We start from the raw sequence: 17,846 nt of genomic DNA on the forward strand, positions 1-17,846 counted from the left end.
ATATTTCTATATGCTAGTAATAAGCAGTTGAAAATGAAAATTTTTAAGTGCCATTTAAAATAGCATACAAAACACAAAATATTTAAGAATAAATTTAACAAAATATATGTAAGATTTGTATACCAAAAACTATAAAGTATTTCTGAGAAAAAATTTAAAAGACTTAAACAAATGGAAAGATATTCCATGTTTTGGATTGGAAGACTCAATATTTTAAAGATGTTAATTTTCCCTGAATTGATCTATAGATTCAATATATTCCCAACCCAAATTCCAGATGGCTTAAAAAGAAAAAAAAAATTGACAAGCTAATTCTGAAATGTATGTGAATATGCGAAAGATCTGGAATAGCCAAAACAATGTTGAAAAAGAACAAAGTTGTAGGACTTACATTACCTACTTTCAAGACTTACTATGAAGTTATACTAAATGTAGATAGTGTAGATATATAGTTCAATAGAACAGAATAAATATTTCAGAATTAGACCCGCACATAAATGGCCAATTGGTCTCCAACAAATATGCCAAAGTAATTCAGTAGAGAACTACTTCGATAGGTTTTTTCCCAACAAATGTTACTGGAACAACTAGTTATCCATTTGGAAATAAAAATCTTGGGCAGCCCAGTGGCTCAGTGGTTTAGCACCGCCTTCGGCCCAGGGTGTGATCCTGGAGACCTGGGATCAAGTCCCACATCGGACTCCTTGCAAGGAGCCTGCTTCTCCCTCTGCCTCTCTCTCCCTCCTCTCTGTGTATTCTCATGAGTAAATAAATTAAAAATCTTTAAAAAAATTAAAAAATAAAAATCTTGATTTTTACTTCATGTAAATATTAGCTCAAAAAGGATTATGTACCAAACATAGAAGCAAAAATTATAAAATGAGTAAAGGAAAATAAAGGAGAAAATCTTCATGAATTTAGACTCGGCAAAGATTTCTTGGGTAAGGGGCAGCCCCGGTGGCTCAGCGGTTTGGCGCCTGCCTTCAACCCAGGGTGTGATCCTGGAGTCCCGGGATCGAGTCCCATATCAGGCTCCCTGCATGGAGCCTGCTTCTCCCTCTGCCTGTGTCTCTGCCTCTCTCTCTGCCTCATGAATAAATAAATAAATCTTAAAAAACGAAAAAAAAAGATTAAAAAAAAGATTTCTTGGGTAAGGCACAAAAGGCACACAGAAAAGAAAAAGTGATCAACTAAACCTTATAAAAATAAAAGCCTTTTCAAAAGATACCATTGGAAAAATGAAGAAGCAAGCCATAGACTGAGAAAATATTCTCCATATGTATATATGAAAAAAGGTTTTTATCCAGAGTATACAAAGAACCCTTAAACTCAATAATGAGACAGCCCAATGAAAGAGAAGCAAAAGATTGAAGAGACACTTAACAGTAAAAGATATTCAAATGGCCAGTGAACACATGAAAACATGCTCCTTAAAGGAAAAGATTAATACCACAAGTATACCACCCTATACCCGCTGGTATGACCAAAATAAAATAACTGCATTTCTTATGAATAATTATCTTAAATATATGTTTACTATTTAAGAATGTATTTCACTCCTGAATATTCACCCAAGAAAATTAAAACTTACATGCGCACAAATACACACATATAAATGTGTCTGATCGCCAAAAACTGGAAGCAACCCAAGTGTCCTTTGACTGGTGAATGAATAAACAGCATGGATTAATCTGAAATATCTTACACTGAGAGAGAAGCCAGACATGAGAGAATATACTGTATGATTTTATTTTTTTTAATTTATTTATTTATTCATGAGAGACACAGAGAGAGAGGCAGAGACACAGGCAGAGAGAGAAGCAGGCTCCATGCAGGGAGCCCGATGTGGGACTTGATCCCAGGACTCCAAGATCACGCCCTGGGCCAAAGGCAGGCGCTAAACCGCTGAGCCACCCTGATTTTATTTATATAAAGTTCTAGAAGAGAGAAAGCTGATCTTTAGTGGATGAAAGCAGATCAGTGGTTGTCTTGGGCTGGAATGGAGAAGGCAGGGACTGACAAGGGCACCAAGGAGCATTCTGGGGTGAAGAAAGCATTGCTTCTTTATTGTGCTGGTGGTTACATGGGTGTCATACATTTGTCAGAACTTCTCAAATTGTGTTTTGTATGACTTAAGTTAGTTCTTAAAAAGAAGAGGACTTGGAATTGAATTTTTAAAAGGAGCCTCCAATATCGAGTAACTTTCAGAATAGCAGTGTTGATTTTCATGTGATTTATGAACATGGGTAAAGGGGTAAATTTGGATGTAGGGTGGTACTAGATACCTAGATACTAGGTACCTAGACAGTTTGGTCTCAACTTCCCTAATCTTATTCAGTTATCTTTTTCTACCTTAAAACAAAAACAAAAACAGATGGACAAGGTTAATGCCATTGTATTTTGTTGGGTTCCCTGTGACTTACAGATGTACCATTTTTTACTTACGATACTGTCTTGTTCCCCAGCTGTGGATTCTGGAGGGGAAATGTTGCAATAGTCCATCTCTTACTGATCTCCATGCCTGTTTATAGACTTCATGTTTATCTCAAGGTCACGTGGTTGCAGAGAACAAAAACATAATGTCCCCTTCTTCCCCAGCCATTTAACTAAGCACTCTTTACCTGTTTCCTAAGTTTTAAATAACATCTCTTGTTCCTTCAGGAGTATTAAGTGTAGGGGCATCTGGGTGGCTCAGGTGATTAAGCCTCTTACTCTTGATTTCAGCCCAGATCATGATCTCAGGGTCACAAGGTCCAGCCCTGCATTAGGCTCTGTACTGGGCATAGAGGCCTGCTTAATTAAGATTCTTTCTCCCCCACTCCCTCTGGCCCCCCCCCCAAAAAATAAGTAATAAAAATGATAAATAAATGAATTATTTAAAAAAAAAAAGAGTATTAAGTGTGAGCTGCTTAGCTAGTACATAGTTTGTAGGGCTTTTAAAAAGCTTGATAAAAGGGACCTCAAACACTTCCAGTGATGTGGACATACCACGTTTTATTACTAGGGAACAAGATTTCCCATGGCTCCATGAGAGCCCTTTTTAATATTCTTTGGCCTGGAATTTGTAGGCTTTTGTGTATGTACATAGATGTGGAAGCCTATGTCTACTGTCTACCTACTCTTTGCTTTTTTTTTTTTTTTTTTTTTTTTTTTTTTTACTTCATGCTTTGTATAGCCTGAATGGTGTGGTGCTCTTTTCACTTTCTTATATGAAGATATATGTAATGGGCCATTAAAATGTATTCTTTTGTGACCTAGTAACTTGACTTCAAAGATTTTTTTTCTGGCAAATACTTCTAAATGGAGAAAGCCACCTAACCAAATAGCATTGTTGTTAGGTTAACTGAAGTTGGAAGCATTCTTAAGATCCAAAATCAGGGGGAATAATTAAGGTAATCTATCCCATTGCTATTCAGTGGAGTGATGATTAAGTGGATGATGGTTATGAAGATTGTGGGCAACACAGGAAATGCTAAAGATAACGATTTAGTGAAAAAAGCAGAATATTAAGTGCTATATCCGCTGTGAGAACAATGAAAAATAGCCAGATACACAGAAGTATAATATCTTTAAAACATCTTCCAAATTGCCAACAGTAGTATATGAAGATAGTAAAGTTATGTGTTAGCATTTTTTTCTCATATTTTCCAAATTTTCTCTAATATGACTATTAAGAGTTTTATGATGGAAAAAAAATCGTCTTTCCTCCTCTCATCTGAAGCCCTGGAATGTTTTGGCTCTGGGCTTCATGGTTTGTATGTCTTCAGGTGTCTCTCTGTCACCAGCCATTCATCCCTTATGCTTTTAAGTAATTGTCTGTAGGTCTTTATTCTGGATTGGCCACTCTCCATGACAGTGTCACGACTTGTAAATTTCATGCTGAGAGAGAAGGAGCATCGTGATCCAGTGGGCCTTGCCCCGACTGTGTGTGTATGATTTGTCAACAATCAAGTACTTTATGGGAGTTTATGGGACTTCATTAAAGATGCTGAAGCAGGAGCACTGTGGGACATCAGAAGAGACCTCAGCAATAAACCACAACTCCAAGCTTTGGAATGCAGTAAATGTTTAAGAGACTTCCTTCCTTTCATTACTGAATTTTACTTTACTTTTATACCAGTAAAGAGTTGTGTTTTATTGGTTGAAATTTCTTGATTCCGTTTCCCCAGGTCTGTTTAAAAGCTACATTTTATCTTTGAGGATGTTTGGCTCATGGTAGAGGAAGTGCTGCCAGCGAATTCAATTAACTGGCAGAGCTCACAGATATTGTACACGGATTTCTTTTTCTTCTTTTTCACAACTGCTACATAAACACAGCTGGGTTTAATATTTGTCGTAACAAAGATTTAACTTGAATCATTTTACTCTGGGTAATTAATGCTTGGAATCTCGGCTACTTTTCGTTCGTCCGCTTGTAATCTTCTGCATTTCTTTACTCCTGCTATATCTAGATAATGAAGTGTGCTGCTCTAGGTCTTTGCCCTGCCTTAAAACTGCTTAATATTTGGCCGTTCCCACTAGAGAGCAGATGCTTTTCTTTGCAAGAATTGAATTTCTGTCAGCTCTTTTATGCATCATGTGTTTGGAACTGTAAGTGGATCAAGTTGTTCATCACAGCAGGGACACTGTGAAACACATCTATTATACACACTTCCCACCACCCCCCCCTTCCTGTTTTTTTTTTCCTCCCCCAAGGAGGTGGAGATGCCCAGATCCCGTTAGGAGATATCTCGCTCTGTGTGGACGTATCCATGTGATCCACCATGGATCCGGCCTGGCTACATCCCTAAGCATGGAAATCTATATCCATTCAGCCCAGGATTGTTGCTGAGACAAATCCCGCTTTTATCTTTGTAAACACCACGCACTTCATTAACTCCCAAATACACACCGAGTTTAGGTCACTAAATAAACCCACCAGGCTTAGCATAGTGAGTGACATTTCAGTAATTGATGCCCTAGAAAATGTTAATTGTGAGTCCATTATTCTTTTTTATGCTACAATAATGGCTAGGGTGGTTTTGGCTTTGGAGTTGAGTTGTGTGGAATAATAGTCACCATCTATTAGGCTCCTACTATGTGCCAGGCACTGTGCTAGAGGCTTTGAAAATTTTGACATTTAATCTACATAACAATTCTGAAACAAACGTCAAGAGTGGTGGTACTTTACCTCGTTTTATAGATGAAGAGATTAAGTAACTTGCCTAGAGGCCTCCAGCAAATAGCCTGCATCTGAGGCAGAATTTGAACCCAGACTAAATCAGCATACATTTGGGTGTTGTACCTTCATGTTCAGGGTTTGCTAGACATACCTTCATTTGCTGGCCAGTCAATACACTGATTCATTACACATGTATATTCCATGCTGCCATTGCTCCATTTAAGCTTCCCCATTCCAGGTGAAGTCTTGGGCCAGTTGGCTATTACCAACACCTTTGTATCCAGCTAACTCTGAACTGCTGGTGCTATTTGGAGTTATATATTTAGTTTCGCTTTTTCTATCAGAACTTAGTGTGAATATAATCCAACTTCCCCAAGCAACCCACCATGTTCTTACAGTTTTCATTTTGCAAGTTTTGGTCCCTAGATTTAGCTTTGAGCTGATGGCTAAAAATTCCAAATCTGAGTAGTTTAGTTTGTCAACAGTGCTTTGAAAAGCAGGAGTCTTGATAATATGCTCATCTTTTAGAACTCAGATAGTGGTGCTGAGGGCAGAAGTGCATTTGGGTGCATTTTTAATAGATACCATTCAATTTGCAGGATATCTTAATAGATATCATTATTCTATTAATGGGCTATGCACATGTCTGACTGAAATACTGCCGATCTATAGAATTAATTATAGGTAAATAGTTAAATAGATAAGTGACTTTTGCCCATGAAGAACATCATTAATCTCTTGACAAACATTTTTAGTTACCATTAACTTTAGTCTTTCTGCGTATACTTTTCATTAGAACCAGGTATTAGTGTCTTGATTCATTAGAAATAGACCAACCCCTTTTATTTTTGATTTGCAGTCCGTTTTGTTGCTGAAAGATGTTGGCATTTAAAAAAAAAATTGGCAGGGGATATGTTGTAAAAAAAAAAAACATATATAACTTCCCTTTTGCAAGAGCATATCTGTTTTTTCAAAGGTAACTTACATTTGTATTTTGTGCCTTGTGTTTGCAAGAGAATGGTTCTTGGTTTATTCATGTTGACAACTGAAAAGCCTTAGACCTAATTAAAAGAATTTCCACAAGCACCTTTACTGAACCATTTCATTACGCGGCACTGCACAGATTGCATTGTGAAACATGGTGATAGTTTAAATCTGACCTTTAAACCTAAACTGCCAGAAGTATGGGGGAGAAAACCCTTCTTTGAAAATATATATATATATATATATATATATAATATATATATATATATATACACACACACACACACACACACACACGTGTGCACATATTTGGTTAGAAATAATCCTTTTATTGAATGACCACCTAATAACATAAATATACATTTATTCTGAGCTCAGATCTTGCTTGTAGCTTCCTTTAGCTTCAGCAGGATTTTCAACTGCTTTAATTTGTGTGTGTGTGTATGTGTGTGTGTTTGGTGTTTTAAAGCTAAATTGTTTTATAGGGAAAACAAAGACAATTTCACTTCCTCTGGGGGGAAAAAAAAGCATTTGGAGAAAAAAAGGAGTATTATGAATAGGTAGAAAAACACAAAAGTTGTTGCTGCTGTGTTTCAGCTTTTAAAATGCCGAGGGACTTGGATTCAATCTATGGGGAGGGGCTGGAGTGCTCTAGTGTAATGCAAGACTCCTCCTGAGCTTTGTTTGGCAGATAGTGGAAATGGGCCTTTTTAGTTTAAAAATTGTACTTTTTTACTCCAAGAATGTCATCGTAAGGACTTGATAGTTTGTTCAACATGCTCAACAAAGCCATTATAGCATATAGTGAAGTAGCCATTCACATAATGAAAATTGATCCTTTTGTCTAACAAAAGCTGCTTAGATTGTAAGGCTTGCCTCTAACTTTCTGACTTAATGCTCGAACAGTGAGATGTCAGGAGAGACAGAGAGAGCAGAAACCTGGGCCCCTGGGGTCATAGCCAGCTCAGAACTCCACATAACTAGCACAGTCCCCACTCCCCCATGGAGAATGGGATCTTTGAGGGGAAAATGGGATGCAGAAGAAGCAATTAAAGCCAACTGAGGTCAAGGTACAGCCATGTTCTCGAGAAAGAAACAGAAAAGCAAGGAATGAAAGGAAGCAATAATGGAGATATATTAAGTCTGGGAAGAAATAAACCAGTATCAAGGATAAATCTAATTTGCTGGTTTTAAGAAATCCTGGCAGCAATGAGAATCTGTGAAATAGCACAAACTTTGGAATAAGATAGACTTGGGCTTGACTTTGGCCTCTGCCCTTTGCTGTTCTTGCTATGTGACATGGGGCTGAGGCTCGCTTTTCTCCTCCATAGAGCAGGGATAACCATGCCGAGTTCTGAAATATTAATACAATGCTGGATATGAAAACACCTGCCATGGCATTTGGTACAAGTAGGGGGCTTGATAAATACTAATTCATCTTCCTTTCTCCTAGTGAATTCCTGGTTTTCCCAGAAACTATTACTGTGAAAGACAGTGGGGTGGATTGCCTTTACATATGAAGACTTTTTTTGCTTCAAATTTGAGGCAAGAACTAAGGCATTGATAGATACCATCAATGGTATCTATCAATGGCCATTTTGCATTGCCAGTGCGAAGGTAGCAGAGGGCACCAATGTGTATGTGTCCCTAAAAATGGGAAAACAAGGCAATAGTTGCTTCTTCCCTTTCTAGACCCAGACATTGCCCAGGATATCTTACAACAAAGCCTTGATACCTAGTTTATTCCAGAAAGGAAGAATCAATTTGCCTTGGTCCTTATAGGCCGCTTTTAAAGGGGGAAAGAAAGTGTGATTCTTTTGCCTCCTCCCAGCTGTGCTGGGTGTCTGGTCAAAACAAAAAATCTTATAACTTCATTTCTGACACTGAACCATTAATGCAATAAGTGGGGCACCCTCACAGGCTAACTTGAGTCAGACTTTTAAAAGAACTGTCTCCTTGATATGTTTCGCCAGCACTGAGGAGGGTCATGGCTCCTGCCTTCCTAGAACATACAGTCTAATAGAAAGACATTTAGAGAATTGTTGCAACATGCACCATTACACATTGCTGTATGTCTCTGAAGGAAAGGTACAAGGAGAAAATATAACAGGGAACCTTGGTCTTTTCTGAGGGGTAGGACCCAGGAAGTGATTGTATTTGAGCCAGGACCTGAAGAGTAAGTAGTCGTTGTCTAGTATGGTAGCCCCTATTCACATGTAACTATTTAAATTTTAATTGATTAAAATGGAATAAAATAGAAAATTCAGTTCCTCAATCACAATTGGTACGTTTCCAGTGCTCACTTGCAACTGTCACAGCAGACAACATGGGAGATAAATAATCGGCAGAAAAGTCTATTGGACAGCACTGGGTTGTGGACAAAGGGGTGATGCTGCTGGAAGTGCTCCAGAGGAGTAGGCCTACCAAAGGTCTTGGGGTGCAAAAAAGGCCAGTATGACACCATGGAGGGGATGCAGAGCCTCAAATCTGAAAGAAGTGGAGGTCAATCACTCTGAGCCTTGCAGGCCAAGCTAGGAATGTAGTCGTTATCATCCAAGCAGTGGGGAGGCTGCAGAAAGTGAAAGTATCTCTACAGGGTTCATGCTTGATACATGGCATTTTAGATTTTTAGTGCATATGTAAATATATATGATTTTTAAATGATTCATGTGGTGTATATATTGCTCAGCAACTTGCATTTTTCCCCCATCTGACAGTATTTTGTGGACATCTTTTCCTGTCAGAGATGGATAGGTGAATAGTGGACCATCTTTATCTCCACCTTCACCCCTACCCACCACAAGTTGCAGCTAAGTAATAAAGAACCCTGTATTTATTGAGCACATAGTTTATCTTCATTCTAGTTGAGGGGGAAAGATATGTAAATACTGGTTATTACAAAAAGATAAAGTCTAAGATGGTGATATATACCGTTTGAGAGCTCCTTTTGAAGTAGTTACAGGCTACCTTGTGGCTGGTCTAGGGGACCCTAACTATAAGCTCTCCTGCACTGGGTCCTGGTCCTCTGTGGCTGTTGCCAGCACATTTGCAGCATGGGGCCTGCAAAGATGAGATATCAATGGAAGGAACAAGCTAATGTGCCCCGAGAAAGAGCTATCTGTTCTGACAGAGGGCACCACAGAAAGAGGCTTTTTTTTTTTTTTAATAGAAGGATTTTGTTCAAGAATAGGGTAAACAACATTCCAGGCTTTTAGGGATGGTTTGGAGGCCTCTGAAACTCAGTAGAAGACAATGTTGGAGATGGAGCTTGAGGTGAGCCTGTAGAAGGCCTCGGATATGTGCTAAGAAATTTGGACTTTTCGTGTCAGCACTATGGAGCCACTGAACATTTTAGTGGACTAGAGTGGTAGAATGCAGCCTCTTGTTTTAGAAAGACAAGTTCGTGCAGAAGGTGGATTAGACCAGGATAAAAATAGAAGAGCCACCAGTGAAAAGATGGTTGCAGTAGTCTAGGAAAAAGAGGAAACATGAACATCAAAGAATCAAGACAGTCCACTGCCTCCACTGGCATCCACCTTACATCTGTTGTGTTTAACCCTAACAGCGAACATTATGTTGCAGGCACTTCATTTTACAGCAAAGGACACGGAAGCTCAAAAAGGTTAAGAAGGCAGGAGGGCCAGGTTTCCAATCCTAGATTCAAGTGATTCAGTCTCTGAGGAGCACCTGGGGACAGAAGCAGGTGAAGTCAAGAGATCTGCGGGGTAGAGCATTCAGGAAGCAGGTAAAGCAGGAACATGGAGTGAGGAATATGGCTTTTTGTCATTATACATGTTACGACTTTTGCAGTGTTAAGACTGGGCTAGTTGTCCACTTTCACCAAGAGGTTTGTGTTCCTTGCAATTTTGGTTGCATCTAAGTGGTGGCTTTCTGCAGAAGCAGAATGGATGAGTATCAGTCCTACCCACCCCACCCCACCCCACCCCATCCAGGCCTTCCCAGCAGAGACTAGATTCTAATTATCAATTACTGAAGAATGTGATTCTAGACTTTCCTCCCAAGCAGAGAAGCTCAGCCACTGGAAATGCCTCTCTCAGAATATCAAAACACTCACTCTTCTGTTCTTTCATTTAGCCACAAGTGCTAAATGGTTACACCAGCCAAGCCCTTCTGGCCCTTCTGGGAACTCAGTCTAGTGGGAGATGTGGTAGCTGTAGCAGCTCACCAAAGATTCACCTAAGCAATCCAAGGGGCCCCAATAGAGTGTCATTAGCCCTGCCTTAGGGGTCAGGGAAGGCTTGGCAGAGGAGGGGACATCTGAATTCCCTCTTTCCCTTAACCCAAAGTAATCTTTAATTTGACTATCAAGGAAGAAGACCTCATTTAATTCTTTATTATAAAAGGAACATATGCTTTTTAGTGAAGGATAGTCAAAACTATCAAAAGTGCATAAAATAGTGAAAGCATCCCTACATGGTTAAAGTTTGATACATGACATTATAGTTTTTTACTGTGTATATAAACATACATACATACATACATATATGTATTTATATACATATATAAAATTTTTTAAATGATTCATGCTGTATACCGCTGTAACTTGCATTTTTCCTCCCACTTGGCAATATTTTGTGGACATCTTTTCATGTCAGTTCAAGTACTGTGAGGTAACTTTTTGGCAGCTATGTAATATTTCATTGTGAGGATGTGGTATAGTTTACTTATTTGGCCCCCATTGATGGGCACTTAGATGGTCTCTTGAAGGGTGAATAGATCTTTACAAATAGAGCAGGAAGGAACAAGAGACAATGCTGTGTGAGTTGTCAGCAGGTGTATGAGCTGGAGAGTAGTGTATGCTTCTAAATAGTAATTCACTATCCGCTCAAAATATGTGAAGTGGGCTGAGACAAGTGAGACCAGTTGAGTGGAACATCACTGATTGCTCTGAGAAATTGGATGTTTTTCTGCAGGTAGTGATGGGGGGCGGTGGGGGCACGGTGGGGGGGCGGGAAGCATTGAAGCATTTTGATGAAGGGATTGAATTGACCAGATTCATATGTTTCTGAGATTACTAGGACAACTATCAGTGGGTGGCATTGAGGGGACACTGAAACCGAGAGCCCATCTGGGAAGTTACTCTACCAATCTGGGCCAGAAAAGAGGGATGGAGCTGCTGAGAGGAGAGGGCGCATTTGGGACATATTTGGGTGGTGCTGATAAGATGCGGAGAATGGTGGTGAGTAGGGAAGGAGGATTATGGAGTCTGACATCTGAATCTGGCCTAGGAGATGAGCTGGGTGACCCTGCAGTGACGAAGGGGGACACAGTGGAGGGGGGTGGTAGTGTTCAAGAGAGGCTGGTACATTCAATGTAGTATCCTCTTGCCTTTGTTTTCTGTCTTCCTCCTGGTACCTCATTAAAAGAGGAAACCATCCTCATCAGCATTTCCATTGCCCCCAGATTATGCCTAATGAACCCCAGTGTTAATGATTTGACCAGAACCCCCCACAAGTACTCCTTGGCAAGTTGAGTTTTAGATGTATGACTGTGGGTTATTTTAAGCCTCTGATTTTCATCCCTCACTTTTATTTAAAGGACAAAATGCTATCACCAGTTATCAGATGTACATATACTTGAAGTTTCAAAGTTTGAAGCACTGACAAAAGCTTCTCCGTGTTGCAGGGTGAGGAGAGGTCTTCAGAAGTCTTGGCCTAAGTGGTCACAGGGACATCAAGAGCCCAGGACCCCTTGGCTGGTTTCAGACCAGCTGGAGCAGGCAGGAAGGCACACATTCATATTTGCTCAGTTACAATCAGCAACGACTTCTTTGTGTAAAATGATAATGAGGCCATTAGGAGAGGCTCACCTGAAGTGCAGCGTTGTGAATCCAAGGTAATTAAACACCTCCCGAATGAAAGGGAAAGGCCAGGGAAGGTTAAGTGAGGAATAATCTGCAGCACAGGTGGCCCAAGGCCTTTGAGGAACTAGAAGAGTGACAGTGGCTTGCACCATTTCAAAGGATGGAAATGTCACCCTAGTCCCTGGGAGAGGCAAGATTTCTATTATGGGGAGGGTGGGAAGTGGGCAATATTTTTAATATTTTAATAAAGCATGGTTTGTTTGGGTTTTTTTCACATTGCTATTTCCAGTTGAAAGCCCATGGCAGAGTCTGCCTGGGTGCTGAGTGGCCTGCCTTACTCTTCATGGGCTCTCCCCCTGTGGCACTGAGCCTGATGTGTCCCAGGAGAGGGAAGTCACAAACAGTGGGCTCTTGACGCCCAGGTGCTGAAACATACTCAAAACTGCTTCCAAAGGAAAATGTCTTTTCTTGGCTCATCTCTGAGCACAGACAGGGTAGCCACCCCCTCTCTGCCTATTCCCATCACTTCTGACTTAACCAGAGAAGGACATCAGCCCTAGCCCTGCCATCACTCAATTCCCTGCTCAAGCATACAGCACATTCCCATTAGCCACAGCACAGGACTTTTTCCCCTGCTACTCAGTAAAGACTTAGTGGTGACCTACTGGGTGCCAGGCACTGTGCTCCATGACTTCATGTATCCTTTAAGCTTATCTTTATAAGCTCTGGCAACAGAGGATTTTCACCACTCAGTTTCTGGCCTCGGAGTCTCTGTTGTCCCCACATGAAAGTTTCTACATGAATGTTCAAAGCAGCATTATTCATAACACCCAAAATGTGGAAACAACCCAGATGCCTATCAACTAGATAAATATGGAGGGTAAATACACTGTGGTCTAACCCTATACAGTGGAATATTGTTCAGCTATGAAAAAGAATGAAGTGTACTGATAAGTACCACAACATGGAGTAACCTTGTTTATAATGAGCATTATACTGAGTGAAAGAAGCCAGTCACAAAAGACCTCTTATTGTATGATTCCATTTATATGAAATGTCCAAATAGGTAAATCGCTAGAGACAGAAGATGGAAGGGTTTAGGAGGAGGGGAGGAAGATTGGTGGGGAATGAGAAGTAACTGACAATAAGATGGGTTTCTTTTGGGGGTGATAAAAATATTTAGGGATTAAATTTAGTGATAGTCTACAAACTATCATTAGTCTGTCATCATACTAAAAACCACTAAACTATATACTTCAAATGAGTGAATTTTATGGTATGTAAAATATCTTAATAAGCTACTTAAAAATCCGTGAGGGTGGGACACCTGGGTGGCTCAGCAGTTGGGTGTCTGCCTTAGGCTCAAGGCATGATCCTGGGGTCCTGGGATTGAGTCCCACATCAAGCTTCCTGTAGGGAGCTTGCTTCTCCCTCTGCCTCTGTCTCTTTCTCTCTCTCTCTTTGTGTCTCATAAATAAATAAATAAATAAATAAATAAATAAATAAATAAATAAATAAATAAATACATAAATAAATAAAAATCCTTAAGGTGCCTGGGTGGACAAGTCAGTTAAGTATCTGCTTTTGGCTCAGGACCTGATCTTGGGATTCTGGGATGGAGCCCTGTGTTGGGCTCCTCGCTCACAGGGGAGTCTACTTCTTCCTCTCCCTCTGCCCCTCCTCCTTGCTCGTGCTCTCTCTCTCTAAGAAATCAATAAAATCTTTAAAAAATAAAAATCCCTTATCAGAAGCTTGTTAATAAGAAATAATATCCATGGAGCACTTTCCTTTTTTAAGATATATTTATTTGAGAGAGATAGAGCACACCTGTGAGCAGAGGGAGGGGCAGAGGGAGAGATTCTGTAAGCGGACTTCCTGCTGAGTGCAGAGCCTGATGTGGGACTCACTCTCATGGCTCATGAGATCACGACCTGAGCTGAAACCAAGAGTCAGACACTCAACAGACTGAGCCACCCAGGTGCCCCCACTGGAACATTTCCTAAAGTCTATATGATCTATCCCAAACCAGTGATCCTTAATATTTTTAGGCTCCCAGGTACTTTTAGGGATCTGAGGAACACTAGGTGACTCATGATCCACCTGAATCTCATTTTTCTAATTTATCCTTAAATAATGTCAGGCCATCAGATAATCTTTTTTTTTTTTTTAAGATTCTATTCACTTATTCATGAGAAACACAGAGAGGCATAGACATAGGCAGAAGGAGAAGCAGGCTCCACCCAGGGAGTTCGATGTGGGACTCAATCCCAGGACTTCAGGATCACGCCCTGATCCAAAGGCAGATGCTCAACCACTAAGCCACCTGGGTGCTCCTGTCAGATAATCTTATATTGCCCATAATAGATTCCTGAAATGTGTTCTTGATATGTCACCTGCATGTTTAAAAACAGTCATTAGGTTTACATTTCCCTCAAAACGAAGGGAAAAAACTCCTTACGGTCCTCCTGGCACTTTTGACTCCTGCGTTTTCCTCTAGCCCTGTTCAAGCCATGTTCTCCCTCATTTTCTCCACTGGAGCCATAGTCCTTTCTATTCTCCAGACTCCTCACCACAGGCTTTTTTCTGTGTACTCAGAGCACTGTTCCCTCTTGGCCAAGTTTGACGTCAGCTCCTCCCCCAGATTTCCCTTTAAGCCCGATGCCCTCCAGGAATCCTTCTTTGATCTCCTCAGCGAGCTCTGGGGCTCATCAAGGTGGCAGCATCATCTGTGGATTGGTGTATCCCTCACTGGAATGTAAACTTCCTCTGGACAGGACCTGTGTCTTCTTTTGCTCACTGTTTTATCACCATTGACTCAAAGCTACCCCGTTGCCAAGTTCCAGGGGTATTTTTCACATGGAACAAACATAGGGTGAATGGTGTGCCTGGAAGTTGTGCAGTGAAGCATCTTGAGATGAATGAAAAGCATGTTAGAAGCAGACCAGGAGGCTTGGTGTTGTCTCCAACATTGAGGGCAAGAGCCATCATGTAACGCATGAGGATTTCCCACATTGAGGATTCATAGGAAAAAATCTCTTTCAGTTCTCACGTTCAGGAAAACTTGTTTTCATTTGTGCAGGTGGTTGGTTTGTACTACATGGACCTGAAGAATCTCACAACTTGGGTCTCTCTTTTTGCTTTGACCACTAGAAGGCTCATAAGTCAAATTTACAAGCCAGCTCTAGCCACCATGTAAGACCTTATAGCTTACATTTATACACTAAATATTTCTGGCTTCTTGTCCTAGTGCCATGGCTTTTCTTGCCTATTTTTCTAAGTCTCTTGAGTATATATATCTATTAGCTGCCACTATTCCTCTAGAGTATGAAGAATATGATAATATATATTATGTGTATGTTTACTTTATATATTTTTAATGTGTATATAATTTATAATACAATAAATATATGTCACATATTTAATAATTGTATGTCTTGAGTATCAGGTGTGAGGTATATATGTTATAAATAAGCCATTCATTTCTATTATTTGTAAGTAATTCAAAGAGAGTAGAATTGGAACTAAAACAATTTGTGTCTTTTGGGCTCAGATTATAAAGCTTTTAGTTTAGGGGCGCCTGGGTGGCTCAGTCTGTTAAGCATCTGCCTTCAACTCAGGCCATGATCCCAGGGTCCTGGGGTCAAGCCCTACATATGAGCTTCCTGCTCAGCTGGGTGTCTGCTTCTGTCCCTCCACCCACTTGTGTGCACTATCTCCTTGCTCTTTCTCTGTCTCTCTCTTACTCTCAAATAAATAAATAAAATCTTTAAAAACATATAAGACTTTCAGTTCATATTCCAGTTGGCCACCACTTGGGTTTGTTTCTAGGCATATAATCCAACCTCTCTGAGACTATTTCACTCTTATAAGACAGGAACACTGATCCCTTCTTTGCAAGAATGTGGAAATAATTAAATTAGAAAATGTGTGTGAACACACGTACCTGGCACATTGAAACTAAAGGAAAGTAGCTTTGTTTTTGTTCTTACTTGATACACTCTAAGAGAAGCAATGTTCTCTTCAGTTTCAGAAACCTGCCCTAATACTGAGTACAATTTTCTTCTCTAGGAGCTGGAACTAGAATCCTCCCAGGGAATTTCTAGAGTTCTGTATGGATTGGGCTTAGCCAGCCATCCTCCCACCCTGCCCTGAACCTGTGTCCTTTCTCTCTGTTACCAGATCTCTTCACTGAAGAACCGGCTAAAGAAAGTCTCCACAACAACTGGCGATGGTGTGGCCAGGGCCTTCCTCAAGGCGCAGGCTGCTTTCTTTGGCAGCTACCGAGACGCTTTGAAAATTGAGCCGGTGAGTAAGCTTCTTGGCATTTACAAATCTGCGTTTGGTCATGGCTGAGAAACTTACCTCAGGGGTCACAGGAAACCAGCTCTTCATCTGGTTGTTGAGTTCACCCAAAAGGGGTCATGCGTCCATGTCATGAGGGACCAGGGTGGGGGGTGCCTTCCCGTTGCCCTTCCTCTTAGCATGAGGAATCCATGCTGCTATGTGTGAAGCACTCACTGCTCCTGTGAATGTTAAGACAGTGCCCAGACCTCTCACACACCTGCTCTTACTGAGGATCCTTTCTACTTGACAAATGGGGAAACTGAGGCTCAGACATGACTTGTTGACCAGTGGAGGAGCTGAACAGTCTCAAAGCCAATGGTTTCCATCTGTGCCTCAACTATCTGTTCCTATAGAGGGGCCTCTACTCCACACTTAAGAAAGCAGCTCAGCTTGGGGTTTCACTTCTTAGAGGCTCCCAAAGAGCTCTTGGTCTATTGGCTATATAGCGCACCGTGAACCAGGGAATAATGTTATCCACCTCCATGGCCCTTCACCTTTACTGAGATTCAGTAGCCTCATCCATTCCCCTGGCTGTCCCATGAGGTGGGAAGTTATTGCGAAGATCCAAAGATACTGGGTCAACCCTAAAATCAAAGAAAGTACCGACTCTCCCAGCTTCCGTGAGAAGTCTGTTGGCTCAGGTGAGAAGCTTTCGTCTGATAGCCCTCTGCTCAACCTAGTCCTAGTCAACCAGGACGCCAGCAGTCAGGACTGCTCAACCTAGTCCTGCTCAACCAGTCATGTTTGACCAGTAACACAGAGGTTTGACCTTGGCCACAGAGGTTGGAGAAATTGGCTTGGAGACCTGGGTCACTGTGTATAGGGAGGAACACTGGAGGGCAACCCTCCTGACAGCCCTTTCCTCTTAGGAGCACAAAGCTCGCTTTCCTTCATCCTGAGCTGGTCGGTGATGGCAGCTACATCCAGCCTGGTCTGGGTAGGTATAAGGACCCAGGATAGGTTGCACTACCTATAAGCCAGGACTCTTTGTTTCTTTGTTTTAACCCATAGCATTTTATTGTATTAAATGACAAAAGGTGAATTATATGTCAGGCGGTGCATTTCATGTGTAGATTTGACAGTGAATTATACATTGTTAAGAATTTTTTTTTTTTAACCACTATGACTGTGTCATGTGTCTGAGACCCAGAGTAATAGTGAACACCTTCTTTTCTCTTCAGCCGGAGCATACTCTCTGCCAAGTGGGGGGCTCAGGAAGCAGCAGCCTCATGCCACCTTGTTCCTTGTCTCCTGTCCAGCACTTTGGCCTGACTTTCTAAGCTGTCTCAGCTTCAGGCAAGGTCATGGTCACATAACAAGAAGGCTGCACCCTCTTCTCGCTTCCTTAGAACTACTTCCCTGAGGTCCTCCAAAGCCCTCAGTTGAAGCAAGTTTCCCATATCCTTCTTGTCTCCAAATGAGGCAGCTCTGATTCTCTGTCCTGACCTTGGGCCCAGCCAAACCAGTCAGGTTCGGTGCTAATTTGAGAGCAGTATAATTCAAGAAAGATACTGTTGTCTTTCCATCTCTAAA

The 17,846-nt window shown here is 41.1% G+C and overlaps 1 protein-coding gene across 7 annotated transcripts in view; it reads left to right on the forward strand.

The window, feature by feature from the left end:
- Window positions 1-17,846, forward strand: part of DENND1A (DENN domain containing 1A) — a 506,616-nt gene that overhangs the window by 331,249 nt on the left and 157,521 nt on the right. For all 7 annotated transcript variants that reach the window (XM_055337788.1, XM_055337761.1, XM_055337769.1 and 4 more), the window contains one exon: window positions 16,149-16,274. In XM_055337788.1, coding sequence (XP_055193763.1) covers window positions 16,149-16,274 — 126 coding nt within the window. The remainder of the gene's footprint in view (window positions 1-16,148; window positions 16,275-17,846) is intronic.

This window comes from Nyctereutes procyonoides, unplaced genomic scaffold (assembly GCF_905146905.1).
Source record: "Nyctereutes procyonoides isolate TBG_1078 unplaced genomic scaffold, NYPRO_anot_genome, whole genome shotgun sequence".
NCBI classification, from domain to species: domain Eukaryota; kingdom Metazoa; phylum Chordata; class Mammalia; order Carnivora; family Canidae; genus Nyctereutes; species Nyctereutes procyonoides.